This window comes from Diceros bicornis, chromosome 14, assembly GCF_020826845.1.
Source record: "Diceros bicornis minor isolate mBicDic1 chromosome 14, mDicBic1.mat.cur, whole genome shotgun sequence".
NCBI lineage: Eukaryota > Metazoa > Chordata > Mammalia > Perissodactyla > Rhinocerotidae > Diceros > Diceros bicornis.
This window is the reverse complement of record NC_080753.1, coordinates 3,501,750-3,522,869: the sequence shown is the minus strand read 5'-3', so window position 1 is coordinate 3,522,869 and position 21,120 is coordinate 3,501,750. Positions and strand designations below refer to the sequence as shown.

The 21,120-nt window shown below is 34.9% G+C and overlaps 1 protein-coding gene across 1 annotated transcript in view; it reads left to right on the top strand.

Annotated features, from left to right (window-relative positions):
• The window catches only part of ADGRB3 (adhesion G protein-coupled receptor B3), a 661,473-nt gene that overhangs the window by 257,583 nt on the left and 382,770 nt on the right, over positions 1 to 21,120 (top strand). The window contains exons 4-5 of the mRNA XM_058554075.1: positions 10,479 to 10,589; positions 16,536 to 16,697. Of these exons, the coding sequence (XP_058410058.1) occupies positions 10,479 to 10,589; positions 16,536 to 16,697 (273 nt within the window). The remainder of the gene's footprint in view (positions 1 to 10,478; positions 10,590 to 16,535; positions 16,698 to 21,120) is intronic.

Genomic DNA, 21,120 nt, shown 5'->3' with positions numbered 1-21,120 from the left:
TGTCCAGCAGATCCACGCTGTATACACCACCCACCCGTGAGTCATGTCTCAGTTACCAGATTGACTGTCCTGGTATCGCAATGCTTGTGTTCAAGTCACCCTTATTTTACTTAACAATGGCCCCAAAACACAAGAGTAGTGATTCTGGCAATTCGGATATGCCAAAGAGAAGCTGTAAAGTGCTTTCTTTAAGTGAAAGGTGAAAGTTCTCCACTTAAAAAGGAAAGAAAAAAATCGTATGCTGAGGTTGCTAAGATCTACGGTAAGAACGAATTTTTTATCTGTGAAATTGTGAAGAAGGTAAGAGAAGTTTGTGCTAGTTTTGCCATTGCACATCAAATATATATGTATAGGAAAAAATATAGTATATACAGAGAGTTTGGTACTATCCATGATTTCAGGCATCCACTGGGGATCTTGGAAGGTATCCCCCACAGATAAGGAGGAAATACTGTACATTTCTACTTAAATATCAGTGTTATTAAAACTGCTTCTGATAGTCTTCAGTGAGGAATTTCTCGGTTTTCTCCTTTGGTCTCATCCTCCCACCATTTTTACAGACACCTCTCTCTGTATTCCTCTCCCAAGATCTTTTAACCTCACCTCCTTTCTCTACTGTGCCCAGGAAGCCTCACCTCCTCCCCCTGGCAGTCTCCATAAATCTCAAATGATTCCTCTGTTATTCTGTTATTCAGGTTTACAGATCAATCCTAACGCCTGTTCTTACATCACTGAACTGGTCCATCAAGATATTTTGACAAACTTAAGACAGTTTTCTGCATTATTTCTGGTCAGCTTTTATTTTTATTTTGCTATTTATTCATGAAATATTTATTTTGAGTACCATAAGTTTATTAAAATTAAATTTGAAATGCATAGCTAGGAGCAGCTCTCACAAGGGAAATGATTAGCTTGTTTTCCTCAATGCTAAGTTTGCCAGCAGAATATCTGGGTGGCACTGTTGTGTAGATGGTCTGGAAGATGCAGATTGGCCTGTGGGAGTGAGAGACTGTTAGTTGTTTGCCTAAAAGCAAGACCTAAGTCTACAGGAATGGGTGGAATTTCTGAGGGAGGGAATGTTGAGGCAGAACCTGAGGGAGAACTCACATTTAGAGGATAAGAGTCACCAAGGCGAGGAGGGAGACAGAAAAGTATCAGGAGGAGGAAGAAAATCAAAGTGTCAGCTCTGAAAGCCAGGGGAGGTGAGCATTTTGAGAAAAGTTATGGGGTGGAGGAGGGTGGGAGAGTGTCAGGAGCTGAAGGAATCCAGATGAATGTGATGGCTTCTGAGAGACAACTCACTTTCAGGAGAGCAGTTTCCTCCAAGGAAGGAGGCTTGAAGTCAGGATGGCTGACATCACTGGGTGAGAGGAAGTGAGGAACTAGAGGACACGCTTTGAAAGGTTTCCGTGAGGAGGAAAGAGAATTGTTCAGAGAATGAAATGGGCAGTGACGTGTTTTGCGCTTACTCTTTTAACAATCAGAAATCAGAAGTTCGGTTTCCCCAGAGAGAGTTCTTAGTGAATACGTAGGGGGCTGAGATGGAACCAGAGAGCAGCTTGTAGTGACTGGGAACCTCCACACAGACACGGAAGAAAACCAGGGACAGGGAGTTAACTCCAGAGAAAAACACATTCAGTGTGTGCCTGGGTGAAGTGTGGTCCTTGTACTGACAGGGAACACAGAGCGCCAAGGCAGCTGAACGGGCAGACCAATGTCTACACACTGGGAACATTTCAGAACTCAGGGATAAAAAGAAAAATCCTAAAAACAAACTTCCAGAAAGTAAAGCAGATTCTCTTACAAGAAGACCTCTCATAGGCAATACCAGATGCCAGGATGCAGTGTAAACCTTATCTTCAAACTTCAGTGAGAAAAAAACTTCTTGACCTTAAGTTTCTGGGCCTGGCGAAACTGACATTCAAATGTGAGGGCAAGATAAATCAATTTTAGACCCCTTCTCGGTTAAAGGATAACTTGAGCAAAATTAAAAACAAATCCAAGAAAAAAGATTAGCAAAGAAATTAATGCAACTAATACTTAAGGGTAAATTATTGAAGCACTACTTACAAATGCGCAGTTTGGAAATAAGTGGCATATGCGTGTCCAGGCAGAGGACAGGTAATGGCATACCCAAAAGTCTCGTCTTGGTTTGGGAAAGAGTGCAGGTATTGATTCACTAAAGATATTGATGGATCTAGAAATATATTTAAGTACATGTGATAAAATTAGCGTATAAGAATTGAGTAACTGGGGTAGAATATCTAGAGAAAAAAATCTAACAGTGAAAAGTCCTATCAATCCAAAAAAATTAGGAAAGGGAAAAAATGTAGAAACAACAAGAAAACATGCTAAAGAGAGACTTCAGTCTAAGATGGAAGAAATAAGTTCAACATTTTAATAAATACAATAAATGTCAATGGATTTAATTTCCTATTAAAAGGAAGAGGATCAGATGGGATTTTTAAAATCCAACCGTGTGTGTTCTGTATAAGATATATGCTTAAAATAAAATGACGCTCAGGGCCTGAAAATAAAAAAAGGAAAAAAGATTTAGCAGACAAACGTGTTAACAAAGCAGGAATAATAGTATTAATATCCGGCAAAATTGTAATAAATATGAAAAAGCACTAATCAGGATAAAAAGGTATGTTGTATTTGATAAAAATCAAAGAGACCAAGAAGATCTAGCATAGTCTCTTCCTACACTACTTGTTATGAAGGATATCAGGATAAACATTTGGGAGGGGATGTGACAATATCTACCAAAATTTAAATTGTGCTTCCTCACAGCAAAACCACTTCTAGGACCATCTCATCTGGTAGCAAACCTTTGAAGACAGCATAAATGTCTAGCAATAGGAGAACAGAGAGGAATAGTATAATGAAAGTATATTTTTGTCTTCTTGAGTAGTTTTAAAAAACAAAACTTTTTAAAAGATATAATAGAGTGGAATAAGAAATAAATATTCTCTTCTGAGGTATATAGAGACTGGATCCGTGTATAACAAAATCAATTAAAATTAAAAAGAAAGAAAACTCTAAAAATAATACAAGAGAAACCAATGAGACCACAGTATTATTTGGGCTGTGGTGACATGGCTTTTGTGTCAACAGTTTTAATTGAAATGGTTCTCTCAAGCAACTTCTGTTGAATGATATGGATGAGATATGCACTTAAATCAGTCTATGAATAAAAGGATGAAATAAAAAGTCATTAATCTGACTAATCTGTGTATATATCTGCTTATAATTAACCTTCCTAAAGAGCTGGCTAGTAAATTTAATATTCATATAAGATTTTAAAGGCCTCATATATTAGACTAAGAATAACTGTAAAATTTGCTCTCACAAAAACAAATTTTGTCTGCTCTGTTCCCTGCTGTATCTCCAGGGCCTAGAATCCCATCTGGAATGTGATAAGTGCCCATTTAATGTTTGCTGAACAGGTGAAATTCATTCATTCCCAAATGCCTTTGAAAGTGTATTGTCTTCTAAATAAAACTCCCTCTCCAAGGCTGTCACCAATATTCCATTCATAATTAGCAACTTGTGGTTCCAACCCTGAATAGCCTGCCGTTTCACATCTCTACATCCTCTATTCACACGTTCCTTGAGTCCTTAGGTCACTATTGAGGCCTACCATTTTCCCTCCAGAAGAACCTGGCTTCAATCACTAGGTGACTCTCATTTTTGTCCTTCCAGGGAGCCTCTGCCGTCATCCCCAGAGCAGCACCCCCTCTGTTTGGAGGTCCCTGCAGTGCCTACTCCCACACAGAGAAAGCTTAGCAGGAAAGCAGTCAAGCCCTGTTCTAGTTAGGAATACATAGAAATACTTCATCCACGGACAATTCGCTTTACTTGCCTATATTTCAGATTCCCTAAGATCTTACTAGGTCATGTTAGCAATAAGATTTTTCAAATCTTATACTATGAGAGTTTAGTCCTCTGCCAAAAGGGCAAGATCTTACAGCCAAGCATCTTATTTTGCCAGGGATGTGCTAATGTGCTGAATTAAACTCTGATACAGGCCAACAAGAAAAGACATTCAACTACTAGTTTACTCCTGGTGGTGGGATTGCATTCATCATTTATGTGCTTCTACATTTATGTTCTTCATCACCAAGTAAAATATTTTTCAAGCAAATCATTACTAATAGTTTATAAAAATTCAATAGTAATTTCAAAAAGAGATGAGGTCATAAAAGACAATTGGATAATATATAAGAAATATTAACAAATAATTCCTACATGATTATGTGCATTGATGATTTCTTACGTGGAACGGTGCATCCAATTTACTAACATTTCCCAGAATGAAGACAGAATAAGCATAAAAATGATGATTTAAGGATTTACACCCCAAATTTCCTGGAATCATTCTAGGTAAGATGTTTTATCATATAATTTTCAAACACATGTTTGAGGAGATCTAAAAAAAAAAATTCATCATTCTATGTAATTATTTCAAAGTTCCTATTTGGAATGAAAATAAATTAAAATATAACGTCAATGTCTAAAAGTATTTACACTAAATATATTTGATAATTGCTTCTATAAAATATTTTGTTTCATACTTTAACAACTTAATTGAATTGGTCCCTATAATCAGGTGTCTAAATATAGCAATGGAGCCGAGAAATAATTTGAAGGAAAGAATATCAATTCATCTCTTAAATTTCAATGATGGATTTCTCAGATTCCTAATATTTACTAATATGCCCTATTTTATTTTAAATATTTATTAATTTTAATTTTTAATTTTCTCAAAATTTATTTAATGTAATTATTTCCTGATACATCTTAACTTTTTATATAACTGTCATTCTTAAATTCTTTGGAAGTTGTCGTCTATCTGCTTCTTCTATTTCTGTTTGGTTTGTTGGGAAAATGAAAATTGTATATTTATAATCAACAGTAAAAAGTATTTTTTAACCAATGTCCTTCAAGATTTCAACTAATGATGTCCAATTCTAAAATTCCGTGTTTCTAATAATTCATGCCAGTTCTGGAAATGTCTTTGATGTTACAGACTCCAGGCTTTTCCCCCATTAGCTCTATCTTTTCGTAAAGCACCTGGCTACATAGGCACTCGACAAATGGTTGTTGAGTGATAGAATACAATTTTTAAATCTGATCACATTTCAAAAAACATTTTAAAAAATCTAATAAAACAGGAGGATATCATAATGACTGATGATGTGGGCTGCTCTTCACTGTCTAAATATCTCCCAGCTATATTATGCATAAAAAAACCTGCCTGCAAAGTAATTGTGCCAACTCTACTTCCAATAAGTGTAAAAATAAATGAACAAATCCAATAACTTATACTCCTGACTAAATATGAACCTAGAATGCCTCAAATATAATAATCTTATTTCAGAAAATATCTTGTTCTTTCTTAACAGAATTTATTTGTCTACACCACCATAATCCAGCCAGGTAATAGAATCATTCTTCTGCCAACAAGTTATGCATTTAATAGTCTTACTTGTTATGGTATGACAAACGAAATGTCACTTCAGATGTATAGTTGCATGGCTTAAAACATGTATTTTCTCTTTGGAGATCTATTAGCAAGTTGTAGTTAAGGGTAATACATTATTTTGGAAATTAATATAAAAAGTATGTCTCAAGTATAGCTTAATATTGTGGTTAAAATAAATGATTTTACAAATTTCAAAGGATTAGGCCATGTTTAGTGGATTTCTTTGGGCTATGAGCTTTAGAATATCAGAGACTATTTCTTATTTATCTTTGTAACTTTAGTACCTAACACATTAAGTAATTAATAAATGCTTATTGACAAAAATTAAGCTCTGTTTTAGAGTATTAACCTTGTTTAGGGTAGTGAGATTTAAGTTCTAAAGAAGGTAATATTGCAATTATTTTAATAGTAACCTGAATATATTTGTGGATAATAAACCCTGTTGACAGAAGAAATGTTGACCATCATAATCATACATAACTAACTTTCAAGTGCTTCACTAAGACTTTTATTTCCCCATCGAACTGTTCACCAAGCAAGTTAAAGAACTGGTTCTAGATGTCTAGAAACTTGCATTTTGGAAAGGCAATTCTTAACATGAAATTTATTTATATAATCAGTAAATGTTGAACCCCAGGTATGTGCAAAGCAGGAAGTGATTTTAAAACTCGTAAGCCCTACTTCTTGTAATAGAAGTTTATAATCTAGTAGGAGGAATAAGACATTTAATTATTGAATAATTAAAATGAGATTCCATTATTGATACAAAGCAAAATGTAAGTTAAGGAAAGCAGAGGCTGATATGGTTGGTTGATTAGGAAGTAGGTCATGGAGGCGGTGCCATTGGAGTCGGACGTGGAGTGGGGTGTTAGTGCAGGTGTGGCTAGAGGAGCGGGTCCTTAAAGTGGAGGAAGATGAGAGAAAGGGGGCAGTGGCTTGACTGTTTCCATGACAAAAAGTAGTGCAGTTTGGCCATAGAATGTAAGTAGGACGTAACTCTGAGAGTTTGTTAAGAAGCAATAATGGCCTGGGCTAGGATGGTTTCTGTGGAAATGCGAAGGGAAGTTAGCTAACAATGTGAAGCTAGTATTACACTGCAAGATAGAATGCAGTCATAACTGCTACCGATTCATCTGATGTTCTGCTCATCTATACATTGAAAAATAAACACATGGGAAAATAACAAATGGATATGTGTGTGTTTTGACTTTTTGATGACTTCAATTTCACATTATTATAACCCTTGACTGCCAGACAAAAACTTCGTAACTGACAATTGACTGTCAAGAGTCAGTTTTCAAGTCTATTCGTCTCTTAATGATCTACTTATGTATTCCTGGATTGGGGAAGAAAAGACATAAAGCCATATTTAAGGCAATACTCTTTCACGTAACATTGACTGTATCTCACTGCCAGAGATGACTGCTTTTCCTCAAGAAGCACAGTGGAGGAGTCTATGAGAAAATATGCCTAAACATGGGGGCCACCTCCAGTCATTTGAGTTTTACACAAGAACACAGTTATTTACCCATCACTTCATCGATACCATCAACATCAAGATATAGGAAATAACCCTGTATTTTCATAAGCCATGCACGATGTGTACATACACGATATTATGCTGTACGTTACTTCATCTGATTCCATAACTTGCTTTTCATTGCTTTCACCAAAGCAGATCATCTTTTTATTTGGCGATGCTATTTTTCTCGTGTAACTAATGTAGTATATTATCTTTGCCAACTCCGAATCATTTGAATAAAAATCAACAACTCACGAAGAACTTACATTATTCAGAAAGCATAATATGCAAAGGCTTACCCCAACCCACATTCACCACATGAGAGAATAATAGCAAAAACAATAGCTTGTTCTTTCTAAGTTTGGATGATCCAATTGGCCTTTATTTTTGTTAGAAGTGAAGTTGATAATATCGTCTTTAAAAAGAACACAAATATTTTGAAAATATCCCATTGTTAGATATGGATGAAACTATAATATTCGTTGTGAAATCTTACCATTGATAACAACCTGAAACAAAGATTTTTATTTTCAAACACTTGGCACATGAACATTAGCAAAAGAAACTCACTTGGTCAGATAATAGTTTATATGTTTCGCTTACAAATTCGGATTGTTTTGAGTCTAACAGTAGGTACGGAACATTCAAAAAATACCATCATAGTGTTGTTTTTCCATCTGAGAAAAAGAAATAAATTGGTAGCATGTCTTCTGTCTTACAAGGAATTTAGTTATATCAAAGCCTCATATTAGTTCTCACTTTTTAAAAGTAATTTTTCAGATAAATAACATTGACAGCAATAATCAAAAATTTTATTTTAAACATTTGGTTATGTAAAAAATCTATAATGAAGCCCATAGACGATTGAAGAATTTCTTATCTTTAGTATCAGTACTAATGCTCATAGAACATCAATTATTGATGATAAATAGAAGTGACAGCAGGGAAGGATGTTGAAGTTTAAGTTGTATTATCCATATGTTTGAGAGATTTAAATCACATTCAGGCTAATAATATCAAATAGTTTACTCAAACACTAATGCTTATTTTAAAAAATAAGTACTTCACTTGTTTTTAAACTTCAGAAATCATTGAAAAGTGAATATGACACTTTTAAAATCATCTCAGAAGCATCCATCAACTTATGCAGACTCTTAAATTTCAGGATCATAGTCCTTGTACAAATAAACTATTTATCCTTAGAAAAGGGATTGCAGGCTGTTATCATGCTGGCCACTGAGTTGAAGAATTGTCTTCTACTAGAATAGGTAATAAAGTTACTAAGTAGTTAAGAAGTTGTAGGCATGGAATATTTTATTTTGGCATCCTTTGCTCTCCCAGCGCCAAAACAACCTTAGTGTGAGCATCAGAGCCCTCAACTTATTTATTGTAAGCATACACTCCGACTTCCAAGCCCTAAGTTAGAGACACACACAAACACAACACATATACACACAATTTAAATGATAAATTCAGGAGGACAGAAAGTAAAGCATACTGTTAATAAAAATTACTACTAATTTATTTTGCTATTTCAGATCAGGAAAATTTTCAATTATATATAATATTTTAAAATATTAGATAGTGTATAAGAGTCTAGATATAAACTTTCTAAGTAGTCAATTTCCAAAATCATTAAATGATATGCGATTAAATACTTCTTATTAGCATGATAAAACATGGTCCAGGCAGCACATACTGTACACACAGATGAATGGAATGAAAGGGTGTTGGCAGCCATAAAAAACAGTGATGGATTTTACAAGATTTAATCAACTGACATTTTATGGAAATTTCCATTTCCTGCCTTGCATTTTATCTAAACTGACAAAACAAACACATTTAGATTTCTCAGATTTCTCACGGGATGTTCTCTTGGGTAGAATATCTGGAAAGAATTTCTGACAAATTTATCTGTCAGTAGGGCTTTGCCAGCCAGGCTGGACAGAAACACGTGCTAGTCTTTTCTCCCTACTTAGAAGATGAGTTGGTAGAATTAGTGCTTACAAAATACACTACTTAGTTTCACAAAGAAAGTGGTAATATTTTAGCAGAAGATTATTTTAAAAATTGAGGGGAAAAGGCAAAACAATAAACTAGTGAAATTATCCATTCCCAGATTTTGGCGTTAGTAGTTCTGGCAATAGACCTGTGTTATCATCAGATCGTGTCCCCCAGTCATCTTTGTCACATATAAAGACCTGGTCTTAGGGCCCGGAGATGTTCTTTTTCTTTTTTCTTTTCTTTTTTTTTTTTGGTGAGGAAGATTCGCCCTGAGCTAACATCAGTTGCCAATCTTCCCATTTTTGCTTGAGGAAGATTGTCCCTGAGCTAACACGTGTGCCAATCCTCCTCTATTTTGTATGTGGCACATCGCCACAGCATGGCTTGATGAGTGGTTATAGGTCCGCGCCAGGGATCTGAACCTCTGAATGAACTCCAAGCCACGGAAGGGCAGCCCACAAACTTAACCACTACACCACTGGGCCTGCCCGCAGCCACTTTCTTGATGTAACAGAAAGCACCTCAATTTTCTGCTCCTTGGGAATTCTCTTCCCCATCCTACACTCCTATGAACCAGAACCAACAGCTATTCCATACATTAGGCTTTGGTTTCATTAAAATTATTTTACAGTAATGGTGCAATAAGCATGGAACTCTTGCAGAAGTCTAAGCATATGAATTTTTAAAAAATATATTATGTGGAATCTATTCTTTTGTTCAATTTATTTTTTCTGTTCCCTATTTGTCTCTGAGTTAGACCCAGATTTTCTGCCTTTCTTAGGAGGTATACCATTAAAAGATTAAATAACAGAAACCTGGAATCATTCTCTTTTTTAAATATAACTTTTAAAAGAGAAAACACTCTCTTACACGTAGTTAGAAAAGAGATGAGGAATTACTGGGGAGTCGGGCAGGAGAGAATGAGAATTCCTTCAGCTGCCATTTTCTGTGAGCTTTGGAGGACACCAAGGGCAACGTCGTCTTTGGAAAAATAGTCCATTAAGTGAAGGTTCACCTTAGGACAGCTAGGTTACAAGGTGCCTCATTCCTCAAGAGGTGTGCTGAAAGACTTGTGGGGGTGTTGACTCTTCAGCAAAGCAGTGGCGGTACTCAGTCAGGGTTCTGTCTGGAAAACAACAGTTAACTCTGTGGTTGTATTTTTTCTGATGGATTGCTTCAAAACATTATCAGAAAAGAGTACACTATTTCTGTTAATTATGCTGACTTAAAACCTGATGTGTCATTGCGTTGACTGTTATTATTGCTTCTTGAAACCTTTTTTCGTTTATAGATTTTCTGACTTGGGTTTAGAGATATTCCAAGCAGAAGAGCCTCGCAAATTTAGAATTGTGAATTTAATCAGTAGGTTCTAGGTATGTGTAGGAACATATTGCATGAGACAGTGATGTGATTTGTGAGAAATGTCTGCACACGAGCTTTCATATACCTTTATTCTGTCTTTAGAATTTGGAATGATGGGAGATCATACAATTAAAAGTCAGCGACCTCGATCTGTTCATGAAAAAAGGGTCCCTCAGGAACAAGCTGATGCTGCTAAATTTATGGCACAAACTGGTAATACGTTAGTTACATTTTTCTATTTACTGTTATTAGTTCAATGAAACCACTGCATGTTTTCATAATCTTTTACTGCACATTCGTCAGTTTTTGGAGCTGATATTTTTTTTGAGCCATTTTTCTTTTTTGTCACCAGTTAAAGTCCATAAATGAAGTAGCTGTGATTGAAAAGTGCACCAAAAAAATGCGTAAAATGTATTTTCCTTATAGTATGAGACATTTAGGATTTACATATTATTATTTACTTATGTTAATTAACTACTTAAAATGTATCATTAAACTTTTAAAGAAAGTCAATAAAGTTAATTCATCAGTAATTGATTATTATAGAACTTTTCAGAATTAGAATTTTAAATAGGACTTCAGATGATGAAATTTAATTTAACAATATTTAATATATTGAATATTTTTTCAAATGTTAGACATCATATAAGTTGTTAAAATGTATAGAAATTAGTTAAAAACTTTTTTTAGAATTTAGTATTTTTGATTTGAAAAGAGTTTTATACAAGCTAAATAGTAAAAAGTTAACAGTCTTTATTCACAAGCTATAATATGCTCCAAGTAATTAAATATCAACAAAAATGACTTTCTGGTTTATGAAGTTTTTAATTCTAGATTAATTAGATTACTTTTAAATATCTACCTCCAAAAATTATATATGTATATATATATAAAAAAAAACAAATAAATGCATTCCTATTTTGGCTCATCATAATAAATGGGCTATAATTCCATCTGGTTACATTGCATGTGGTACGTTCTTAGATGAAAGTGTGTGTAAACTGTGTTATGAACATTTTCAGCTGTCACTTTTATTTCAGGAAATTGCAAACTAACAGTTTCATCTGTGTCTTTGTAAATTTTTATGCATTTCAGTCCAGATGATCTGTTTTAGCGTTAACGTAGAGGTTTCCAGTCCATGACCAGCTTTTTGACATGACATGCAGACTGATTTTGATGAAATTCCTTGACGAATGCATATTCCCTTTAGTTCATATGTTCTTAGCATAGCATTTATTTGGAACATTAGATTTGCATCTATAATTTAAGAATGCAAATTCTTAATGAATTGTGCTCTTGGTAATAGGTGAGTAGCAGACTTTAATACATTTGTAGCAAGTAGGTGAAAGAATTCTCAAAAGAGGAAGGATGTTTAGAAAAAATTCTGCAGTAAGGACATATTTTTAGATATATGTCACAGCCAAATCCAGAAATGAAGAAGATTTGCTTCTCTGGATTACTTTTGGAGCACCTTCCTCTTTAAGAAAAGGTGATTTATATTTTTACTTTTAGTTTGAACAAGTCCAAAAGTTCAGGCAAATTTTCAAATTTCTAAGTGTATTTTTCTCCTTTCCAGGGAGCAAAGAGTCCCGACCACTGACCAGAGATTAGAGGATGTCTGGCTCTAAATAGAGGCACAGGGCGTGGGCTGACTGCTCAGCTCATTCCGGTGCCATCTCTTGGGGGCATTCCTGCAAGATTAGAGGTGTCCCTCCTTTTGTAAAACAGGTGGCAGGCATTGTTTTACTGAAATTCCCTAAAATTGCAGTCACTTAAAAGTGAAATGGTGACCCACAGTTTTAAATTTCCAATGATGTAGTAAAATTAGTTTATGCATAAATACTATGCAATTTGGCTAGCAGTTTTTATATAAATTCAGGTTTTGGATTTGCCTGTGACATATACCAAGAAGATTCAGTTTTCAGCTAAAACTCATTTTTGAAAATTCAAATAACAAGGAACATTATGTTTTCTTAGTGAGAAATTACTAATTTCTCTTTTCATTTACTCATTCTTTTCCAGGCATTGTTTTGTATTTAATATATAGTAACACATGATTTGATAAAATAGAAGAAACACTTATGAAATAGATCCATAAGGAGCTTTAAAACAATTTGCCAATATTGTTAACAATAACTCAGAAAATGCAATGAACTTCAAAATTAAAGTTTTGAAAATATTGATTGGATGCTTGAATTGATGAATAATAAATGTGTTTTATTTCATTTTACACCAAACATAGTACAGGCAAATATAAATACACATATAATCCTTATTTTAAATTTAAGTTACTGTGATACTGATAAAAGACTGGAAAACTGCATTTTTTTAAAGAGTTTTTAGAATACATAATTTGACACTAGGCAGTATAAAGCTAAAAAGAGAGGGGTTTTTTTCCTTAAATATTTTCTGAGATTATACTTTCTTTAGGTATTAAGGTAGTTAGTCTGAATAAATACGGCCAAGTGTCACACAATAAAATTTTACAAAACTTAAGTTTTTGTCATAAAACTTTCTATTTGTCTTTCAAACCAAGAAATGGGTATTACATATAAAAAATGATAAACATTTGCTAACATTAATTTGAGGACAAAGAATAATGCAATAGAGGTAAAATCAAATAATAAAAGACAATATAATATGTTTCTTATATTAGTCATGAGGAAAAACAAAACAAAAGCTATCAGACTGTAATTTAAGAATTACTTCTAAAAGTGAGTAACCTGGCCTTGTCAATCAATATGATCAGTAAAACCTGTATTTAAAAAACAAGCTTTCTATAAAGTAATAAAGGAAGTGAAAAATTTTTTTAAAAAGATTAACATTTGGTAAAGGAACATTACTTGCTCAAAATAACTTGATCATTTTGATCAGTCCAATAATTGAGATAAGCCAGTTTGAACATAAGTGGACAATGCTCCAATAGCCAAGGACACAACCTGTATTTAGGGAATACAAGGGAAACGAAATGAAGTAATAAGATGTAGCTATTTCATGTAGACATCTAAATTAAAGGCCAATAAGATGGCTTAAGACATCTTAATTATGCTTACTGATGCTTTTTAACATTATAGTCATCAAATTGTCTTATAAACATGTTTAGAAAAGTAGTCGTTTATTCTAGTGGGGAAAACAGCCTATATTAGTGATATATAGCATGTTATCGAAAACAGAAAAATAAAACGAAAAGTGTGTTTCTAATTTAATAATTTTAACATACTAGCAAAATTTTGTATTAATATTTTGTTTATAAGTTAAAATGCACTCATACATTATCTCATTTAACCCTCACAAATAGGTTTTGCGGTAGATGTCTTACTCGTTTTATTGAGGGTTTCAGAGAAGTAAAGTGACATTCTCAGAGTCGCAGAGCGGATATGCAGTTGATTTACCCAACACAGGACCTCTGACTGTCACTGCAGAGCTTTCCCAGGTTCCTTTCATGTTCTGTGCCAGGACAGGAGCCTTCATGGAGCCTTAGGTCCTGAAGCCCCCAGGATGTTCCATATGCCTTCTCAGTTACAAGCGGATGAACAGACGAATGTGTACTATCACTCAAGACGCATTTACTAAAAATAGTTTGCTGTGTATTATACTTTACTAGTTTAATGTCAGTGAGTTTTTTTAAAAACGAATTTCTTACAAAGTATGTTGATATTTCTCACAACGACCCATGTGCTTGACCAGAACACGCCTTTTGGAATGAGGAAGTGGCAGCATGGAAATCATAGCTGTTTAATGAAAATGTCACTTGAAACTGTAGCGTTTGAGCTATAACGAGGTCATCTTGGTAGGTAGACCAGTATTTAATTGGCAAAATTTGATTCATAATTTGAAAGCAAATATATATTTTATTCACTTATTTATTTTGTTTTTGAATAAGAAAGTGAACCATTAGTTTGAGAGAGAGTGAGGAAGGCCAATTCTGAGCATTAATTATCAACCTCTCATGATCCAGGCATCACTGCATAGCCTGTGGAACATCATTGTAGTGTCGTACATTAAAAGCAACCCAAATCTTTAAATATTTTCACAGAAATACATTTAAAGGTAGATCATGATTCTGATTCATTGCTCAGTTTAATGAAAACATTTTTTTCTGCCATCACAACAACAAGGGTAAGAGAAGGATTGCTTTTGTGCAAAAATATAACTAGTTTTAGTCATAACCTTATCATTTTACTTATTGTAGAATTCACATTGTTCAAGGTTTTCTGTTTTTAATTAATAACATACAACCATAATATTTCTACTTCACTTAATCTCATTACAAACACACATTGAAATATCTAAAGAAAAAAATTGGCATTATGTTTTCCCTAACTTTAAGCTTAAATTTTTCATTGCTAAATATATATGTGCATATATACATATGTGTGTGGATATTTTTAACCATTGTCCTATTATTGGGTTTCTAGAGTTATAATTTTTAATCTTGATAGAGTATTCTTTAATGTAAAAGAACATATTATGAGGCATGGCTTTAAAATTCAAAATGATCATCCAATAACATCTTTATGAATTAGTTATATATAAATCGGGGAAGGCAAAAAATACTGAAATAATCAAGGATGATATCTACAGACCTTCCAGGACAAATACCGGTCACTGAAAAGAAATTCTATTTAATGTAATATGTCACCCCAATGACCACTCCATGCCCTCGTGAGATATATCTAGTTATAAATGCATTGTAATCTAGGTCTGTGGGAGCATAGTGCAGACCAATACACAAACCAACGTTTCATATCCATGCTGCCCAAAGTGGTTGGCGGACTGTGCTCGTCTGTGAACTAGTTATAGGTCCTTGAGGAGATAAGGAGCTTATACCAGAATGTAAATTCAACTACTATCAAGCACATGTTTTATTTCAGCTGACAGTTTTTTTGGAAAAAAATTCTCAGTGAAGAAGTCAGCAGTTGCGTTACGTTCTGGTCCAACCTCCTTCTGTCCTGGAGTACTAGCTTGTGGATCAGCTACCTTGAGTAGCACTGTAAGTAATTTCCAAGTCATTTACTAACCTTTCAAAAGAGATGGCCAATGGATTATCATATTCTATCCTTTGAATTCTATTCCAAAGGCAAATTTTAAACAGAATCTATGAAATATAAATTGCTCCTTGATTTATATATAATTGTGATACAAAGTTTTCAGAAACACTTCACCTGTAAACTTTTTCAAATTTAATTTAAATAGTTCCTACTAGCAGGTAAATGACCCAATTTTGTATGTGGGGAAAAGCAACTGCAAATTTTCAACAATGTTAAAAATCTATCCTGAACACAATGCCAGAACAGAATTAGAAGCCCACTGCAATGGTCTTAGAAATTCTTGACTTTGTCTCCTTGGGACATGACTTTTTATAATAACAGAAATTAGACATACATTCAATGTGATGCTTACTCCAAGAAAATTAATGAATGCAGACTTTCATTGGCTTTTTAAGGTCTTATTTTTGAGTAAATTTTGGTTCCATATTAAATTAATAGAAATCATAGAGGAATTTTCCTTCATTTCAAGTAAAAATTGCTTCTCTACTCTAAATCATGGGGAAAATTGTGAGCGGAGGGTTTTAAATAAATTATCACAAAATAAATAGCTGTCACAGGATGAAAAAGTAGGAACTGCACTAGGAATAAATTATAAATAAGTGTCAGTGTTCAACACAATCAAAATTAGATGTGCCCGAACTCCCAGGGCTCCACCTCACCCAGCCTTTGAAAGGAGGGTATGCAATAAAGGATTAGGGAAGAGTTCATCAATGTAGTCCCGCTCACCAAAGCCAGAGGAAGTTGAGCAATACATTCTTCTTTCTCTCCCATCAAAGTACAAAGCCTAAGATTGGCTTGAAGAAAATCGCTTCAACATTCATTCTTGTTGAAAAATGCTGACTATCCCTTCTTAGCATCCATAGCACAGTAGAATTTGTGAAGAGTAGTTTTGCTAACAAGGTTATAGCAAACGTGGACCTTGCATCAGCGTAATATGTCTCTCTCTTTAAATTTATTTTTCTCTGAAATGTTTTCTTGTACCTTTTGATGTACTGTCATATTTTTACATATAACTTATTCTTGCATGTCATAATGTCAGTTTGGTATAATGCTTACTCAGTGAATATTCAAGACAGTATTTCACGTTTATTTGTTGTCTTGCACGCAGGTGAATCTGGTGTGGAAGAGTGGTCCCAGTGGAGCTCATGCTCAGTCACTTGTGGTCAAGGGTCGCAGGTGCGAACCAGAACTTGTGTATCACCTTACGGGACACACTGCAGCGGCCCATTAAGAGAATCAAGGGTTTGCAATAACACTGCCCTCTGTCCAGGTAGTGTTAGCAGCAACTACAACTGTGGATGTTATTGAATTGTGTCATGCTACGCATTTGGAACAATTTGTTATTTTTGTATGAACTGGGTATAGGTATTTTAATTAGAGTGGATAAGTGTAATTCTTATTCAACTGTGAAATTTTATGTGTGTGACTATTTCTGCTTTCAGAGCAGTCAAGAAATTACATAAGTGACTCCCCTACCCACTCCAACTAAAAGCTTGAAATTTCTGTATCTGCTTCTAACAGTATTTAAGGTTCAAACGTCTTTCCTTATTTTACATGGTGAAAATGTTCAACTGAATATTTGAGGAATAATGTAATTTGCCAGCATACTGGAAATATGATGTGCCCATTGTTTAAGGCAGTGGTTGATATGGTCTTTAAGGCAGCCGGCTATTTCCTTAACACTTATTTGACCCTATCAGGGAAAATAGTGCCCCTGACCAAAGGACTTTTTGTTGATTTATTTCATTCAGGTGACTGCACTCATCAGAGCCACCACTGCTTTGTAAACTTAAAAGTTATTAGTGGAAAAAAATAATCTTTCATGTTAAACGGAGCACAGCACAATAGTTTGCCCACTTAGGGTCATATTTTCCATGTTACATCAAAATTTTGTTCTCAACTGATGTATATATGCATATTATACGCATTTCTACCTCTTAGACCACTGACTTTCATATAAAAATAGGTACTAACAGAATCTGGGGTTTCTTTCAAGAGGTCAAAGCACATGATGTTGTCAATCTCCAGGTTTATATTTTTTGTTCAACCATTTGATGGATGGGTGATACAACTGTACTGACCACTGCAATTGTCACTGGACTTGCATTCACAGCTTTTCCAGAGGCCTCCAGAGGGTGGGCATAAAGAAAGGGGCTGGCAGTGCAGCCACTTTCCATTTGCACATCTAAATTGTGCTTAAAAGTTTTCTAGTGAGTTCCATCTCCAGAGATGGCTGACTCTGCAAGTCCCAAAACCCAGAGTAGAGAGTGGGTGGCATGGGGGAAGGGCAGAGAGGATCCCAATTTCCCAGCAGAATGGGCAAGTGCGACCCATTAAAAGACAGTCTGCATGAGCTGTTGTTTAATGGGCACAGAGTTTTGATTTGCAAGATGAAAAAGTTCCAGAGACCTGTTTCACAACAATGTGAATATGCTTAATGCTACTGAACTGTACACTTAAAAATAGTGTAGATGAGGGGCCAGCCCAGTGGCGCAAGCGGTTAAGTGCTCGCGCTCAGCTGCGGCAGCCCGGGGTTCGCCGGTTCGGATCCCAGGCGCGCACCGACTCACCGCTTGTCAAGCCATGCTGTGGCAGCGTCCCATATAAAGTGGAGGAAGATGGGCATGGATGTTAGCCCAGGGCCAGTCTTCCTCAGCAAAAAAAGGAGGATTGGCAGATGTTAGCTCAGGGCCGATCTTCCTCACAAAAAAAAAAAATAGTGTAGATGATAAATTTTACATTATGTGTTTTTATCACAATAAAATAAAAGGCAATATGGAAAAATAAAAGAGAAAGGAAGTGGTGGGCAGAACGTGGAGGAGGAATAATGCAATGAGGTGGGAGATCCCTTTATAGGAGAATTGGGAGATAAAGCAGTAGACAAAGGCAGATTAAAAGCTAAGCAGGGCAAAAAGCCACGAGGAAGGGAAGACAGAAGTAGCAGGAAAAGAGGAACAATTTCCACTGAAAACAAGGAAAATCAACGCGAGTCAGTGGGAATTAGATAGATGAGAAAGAGCATCAAGTGAAAAATGAAAAGATTCAGAGGAGAAAAAATGCCTGAGGAGGTCATGGAAGGGGGGAGACAGTGAAAAAAGGTGACAAAGACACAGGTCCTGGAGCAAACAGATTCTAAGTATGTTAGGCCGGAGAAGGGACACAAGAACAGGAAGCTGGAGTTTGGGGAATTATACAACTTCTAGACTGTATAGGTAAAGTGCCCTCATGAGTAAATGCTGTGGGTTTTCAGCTGGGTGAGGGTAGAGTGTGTTGTCTGGACTAGCACTTAAAGCTGGCCCCTATTTATAGTATTTATGCTAAGGGTTCCAGGGTCCAGTGCCCTGTCCTGGGCAATGAGAAAAGTGTCAATAGAGAATTAAGCTGTACTTGATAGAGTATAAGTTTATCTTGTCAGCATCCTTTTGAGTAGTCAGGATCCTTTCAACACACAAGGAGAGAGTTTAACGGCAAAGGGACCTCCAAGTGGAAGTCTGAGTGGATGCTGACGTGTTCTCCATTCGGAGATTCCCCTCCAGCCACAGGTTATGCACATTCGTATGTTGACATATGGAAGTCTCCATCCTTGTGCCAGAGATGCGAGTTAATCTCTTCACTGGGCACAGAGAGCATCTGAAGTGGGACCAGAGGGCTTTTGCTTTCCCTCTGTGCTGGTGTCCAGAAAACTGAATAAATTCCACGATTTTAAAGTTTTTCCTCAATTTCTTAGACCTCCTACTGTTATACCTACAAAAGTACATGCTAATACTCATCTTCTTCACCTTCCTGGACGTATAGGTTTGTCTCTCTAAATTTGGTTAAGTAGTACTGATGATAAGAAATATGTATCTTTTAATCATTGGTATGGTTCAGACGTTGAATTAAAGAGAATGAAAAGATTTTTGTTGATTTCTTTTTAATTTTCCAAACATAAAGAGTAATTTTGCAACTTCATTATTTTGAAAATGTAGAATAAGCATCCCACTATAGGAAATTGGGATATCTTTCAGATGGTTATTCTATTAGTTTTGAAATATTTCGTGTTCAATATTTTGTTCAGTTATTTACCATGCTGGTAAATATGTATTTCTTTTTGATACAATGTATCATGAAAACAGTGACAAAAAGTGAATTTAAAAATGTAAATCGTAGTTTAAACAGTGTAAATATCTTTCCAAAATAATCCTTGAAATTCCCAAGAAGAAAATTGCTCAGAAATCAATAACCTACTTGTCACACTGTGGGTACTCAAGCGTATTTGGCATTTAATTAATGAAAATGACACAAGGACAAACAATATTAAAATCACTTTCCAGAAAAATATGTGGAATGATAGAATCAGAGCTCTTACTTATTTGCACTATTAAATGCTAATCAATAGTGTTATAAGTTAGTTACCTTTCACTCACGTTAGTCAAATTTCAAAAGAAGGGTTTTCTTAGTTAAATTGCATAATAATGTGTTATTTCCAATATGGATCCTAAGATATCCAGCCTTTTGCAAAATTGTTGCTTTGACATTATAGTCTCTTCAGAAACTCTTATTATTCAGAGAAGAAAATGACAGGAATAACCACAAAGTAACCTAAGAAAAGTAGAGAGCTACATTAAATTGTATATTTACTGTCCTGGTTTCTGACTCAGTTTTATGGTCTCTTCCAGGGTTTCTCAGCCTCTGCACTATTGACGTTTTGACATGGAGAAATCTTTGTTGCGGGGGCTGGCCTGAGCATTTTTAGATGTTTAGCAGCATCCCTGGCCTCTACCCATTAGATGCCAGTAGCACCCCCCTCCCCTTGAGATGTGACAACCAAAAATGTCTCCAGACACTGCCAAATGTCCCCTGGGGGCAAAACTGTCCCTGGCTGAGAACCATTAGTCTACTCTATGGGTATTATAATCCTTCAGAAAAAGTTTATTTAGGCTAAGGAATGGTTTTGAAATATTTTTGTAAATGTCACAGTTTTTATACCCATTTATTTCTTAAGAAAAAAAAAACCTTTGACATAAAGGAGTTATTTTATACATCCTGGTCTAAATCAGAAGATAATTTGTATGCTTTCTCAAAACCTGGTAGTAATATAGTTTTTGTATTGTATATTCCTCATTTCAGTTCTAGATAGCACAAAGTAGAGATGTGATAATATACCTGGTGTCTAAGTAAAGAAGGAAACTATAAAAATGGATTAATTTGATTTGTTTCTTAGTTTTATTAAGTACATTTTTAAAATAGGCTATATCATTTACGGTTTTCATACTTGACTGAAAAATAGAAGAATTTATATAACAATTTGCCCTTAAAATAAAGATGTCTAATCTTTAACATAAATCTAATGAATAGCATCTATAAATTATATGTGCTATGATTTCCTAATTAAATAGTATCTAAATAATAAATTGTTAATAATTTTGTGTCCCTTTCAAGTGAAAAAAAGTATTTTTGCTTTTTTAAAATGATGTGGAGATGTCATGAAATTTCACCATGGAACAGTAAAGACTGTAAACAAGTAGTAAGTAACATTACACTTCAGAGGGTTCCAGCTTTGTAATTTAACTAAGCCGTCAAGATTAATCAACATTTCTTTGAGATTAATAGAGAAAAATCTGCCTGTTTATCAGCCTTTTTCTGGGATTGTTCAATGCAGATAGAGCAGTGTGATTTGAGAAACAAGAAAATGAACAGAATCAGCAATATGA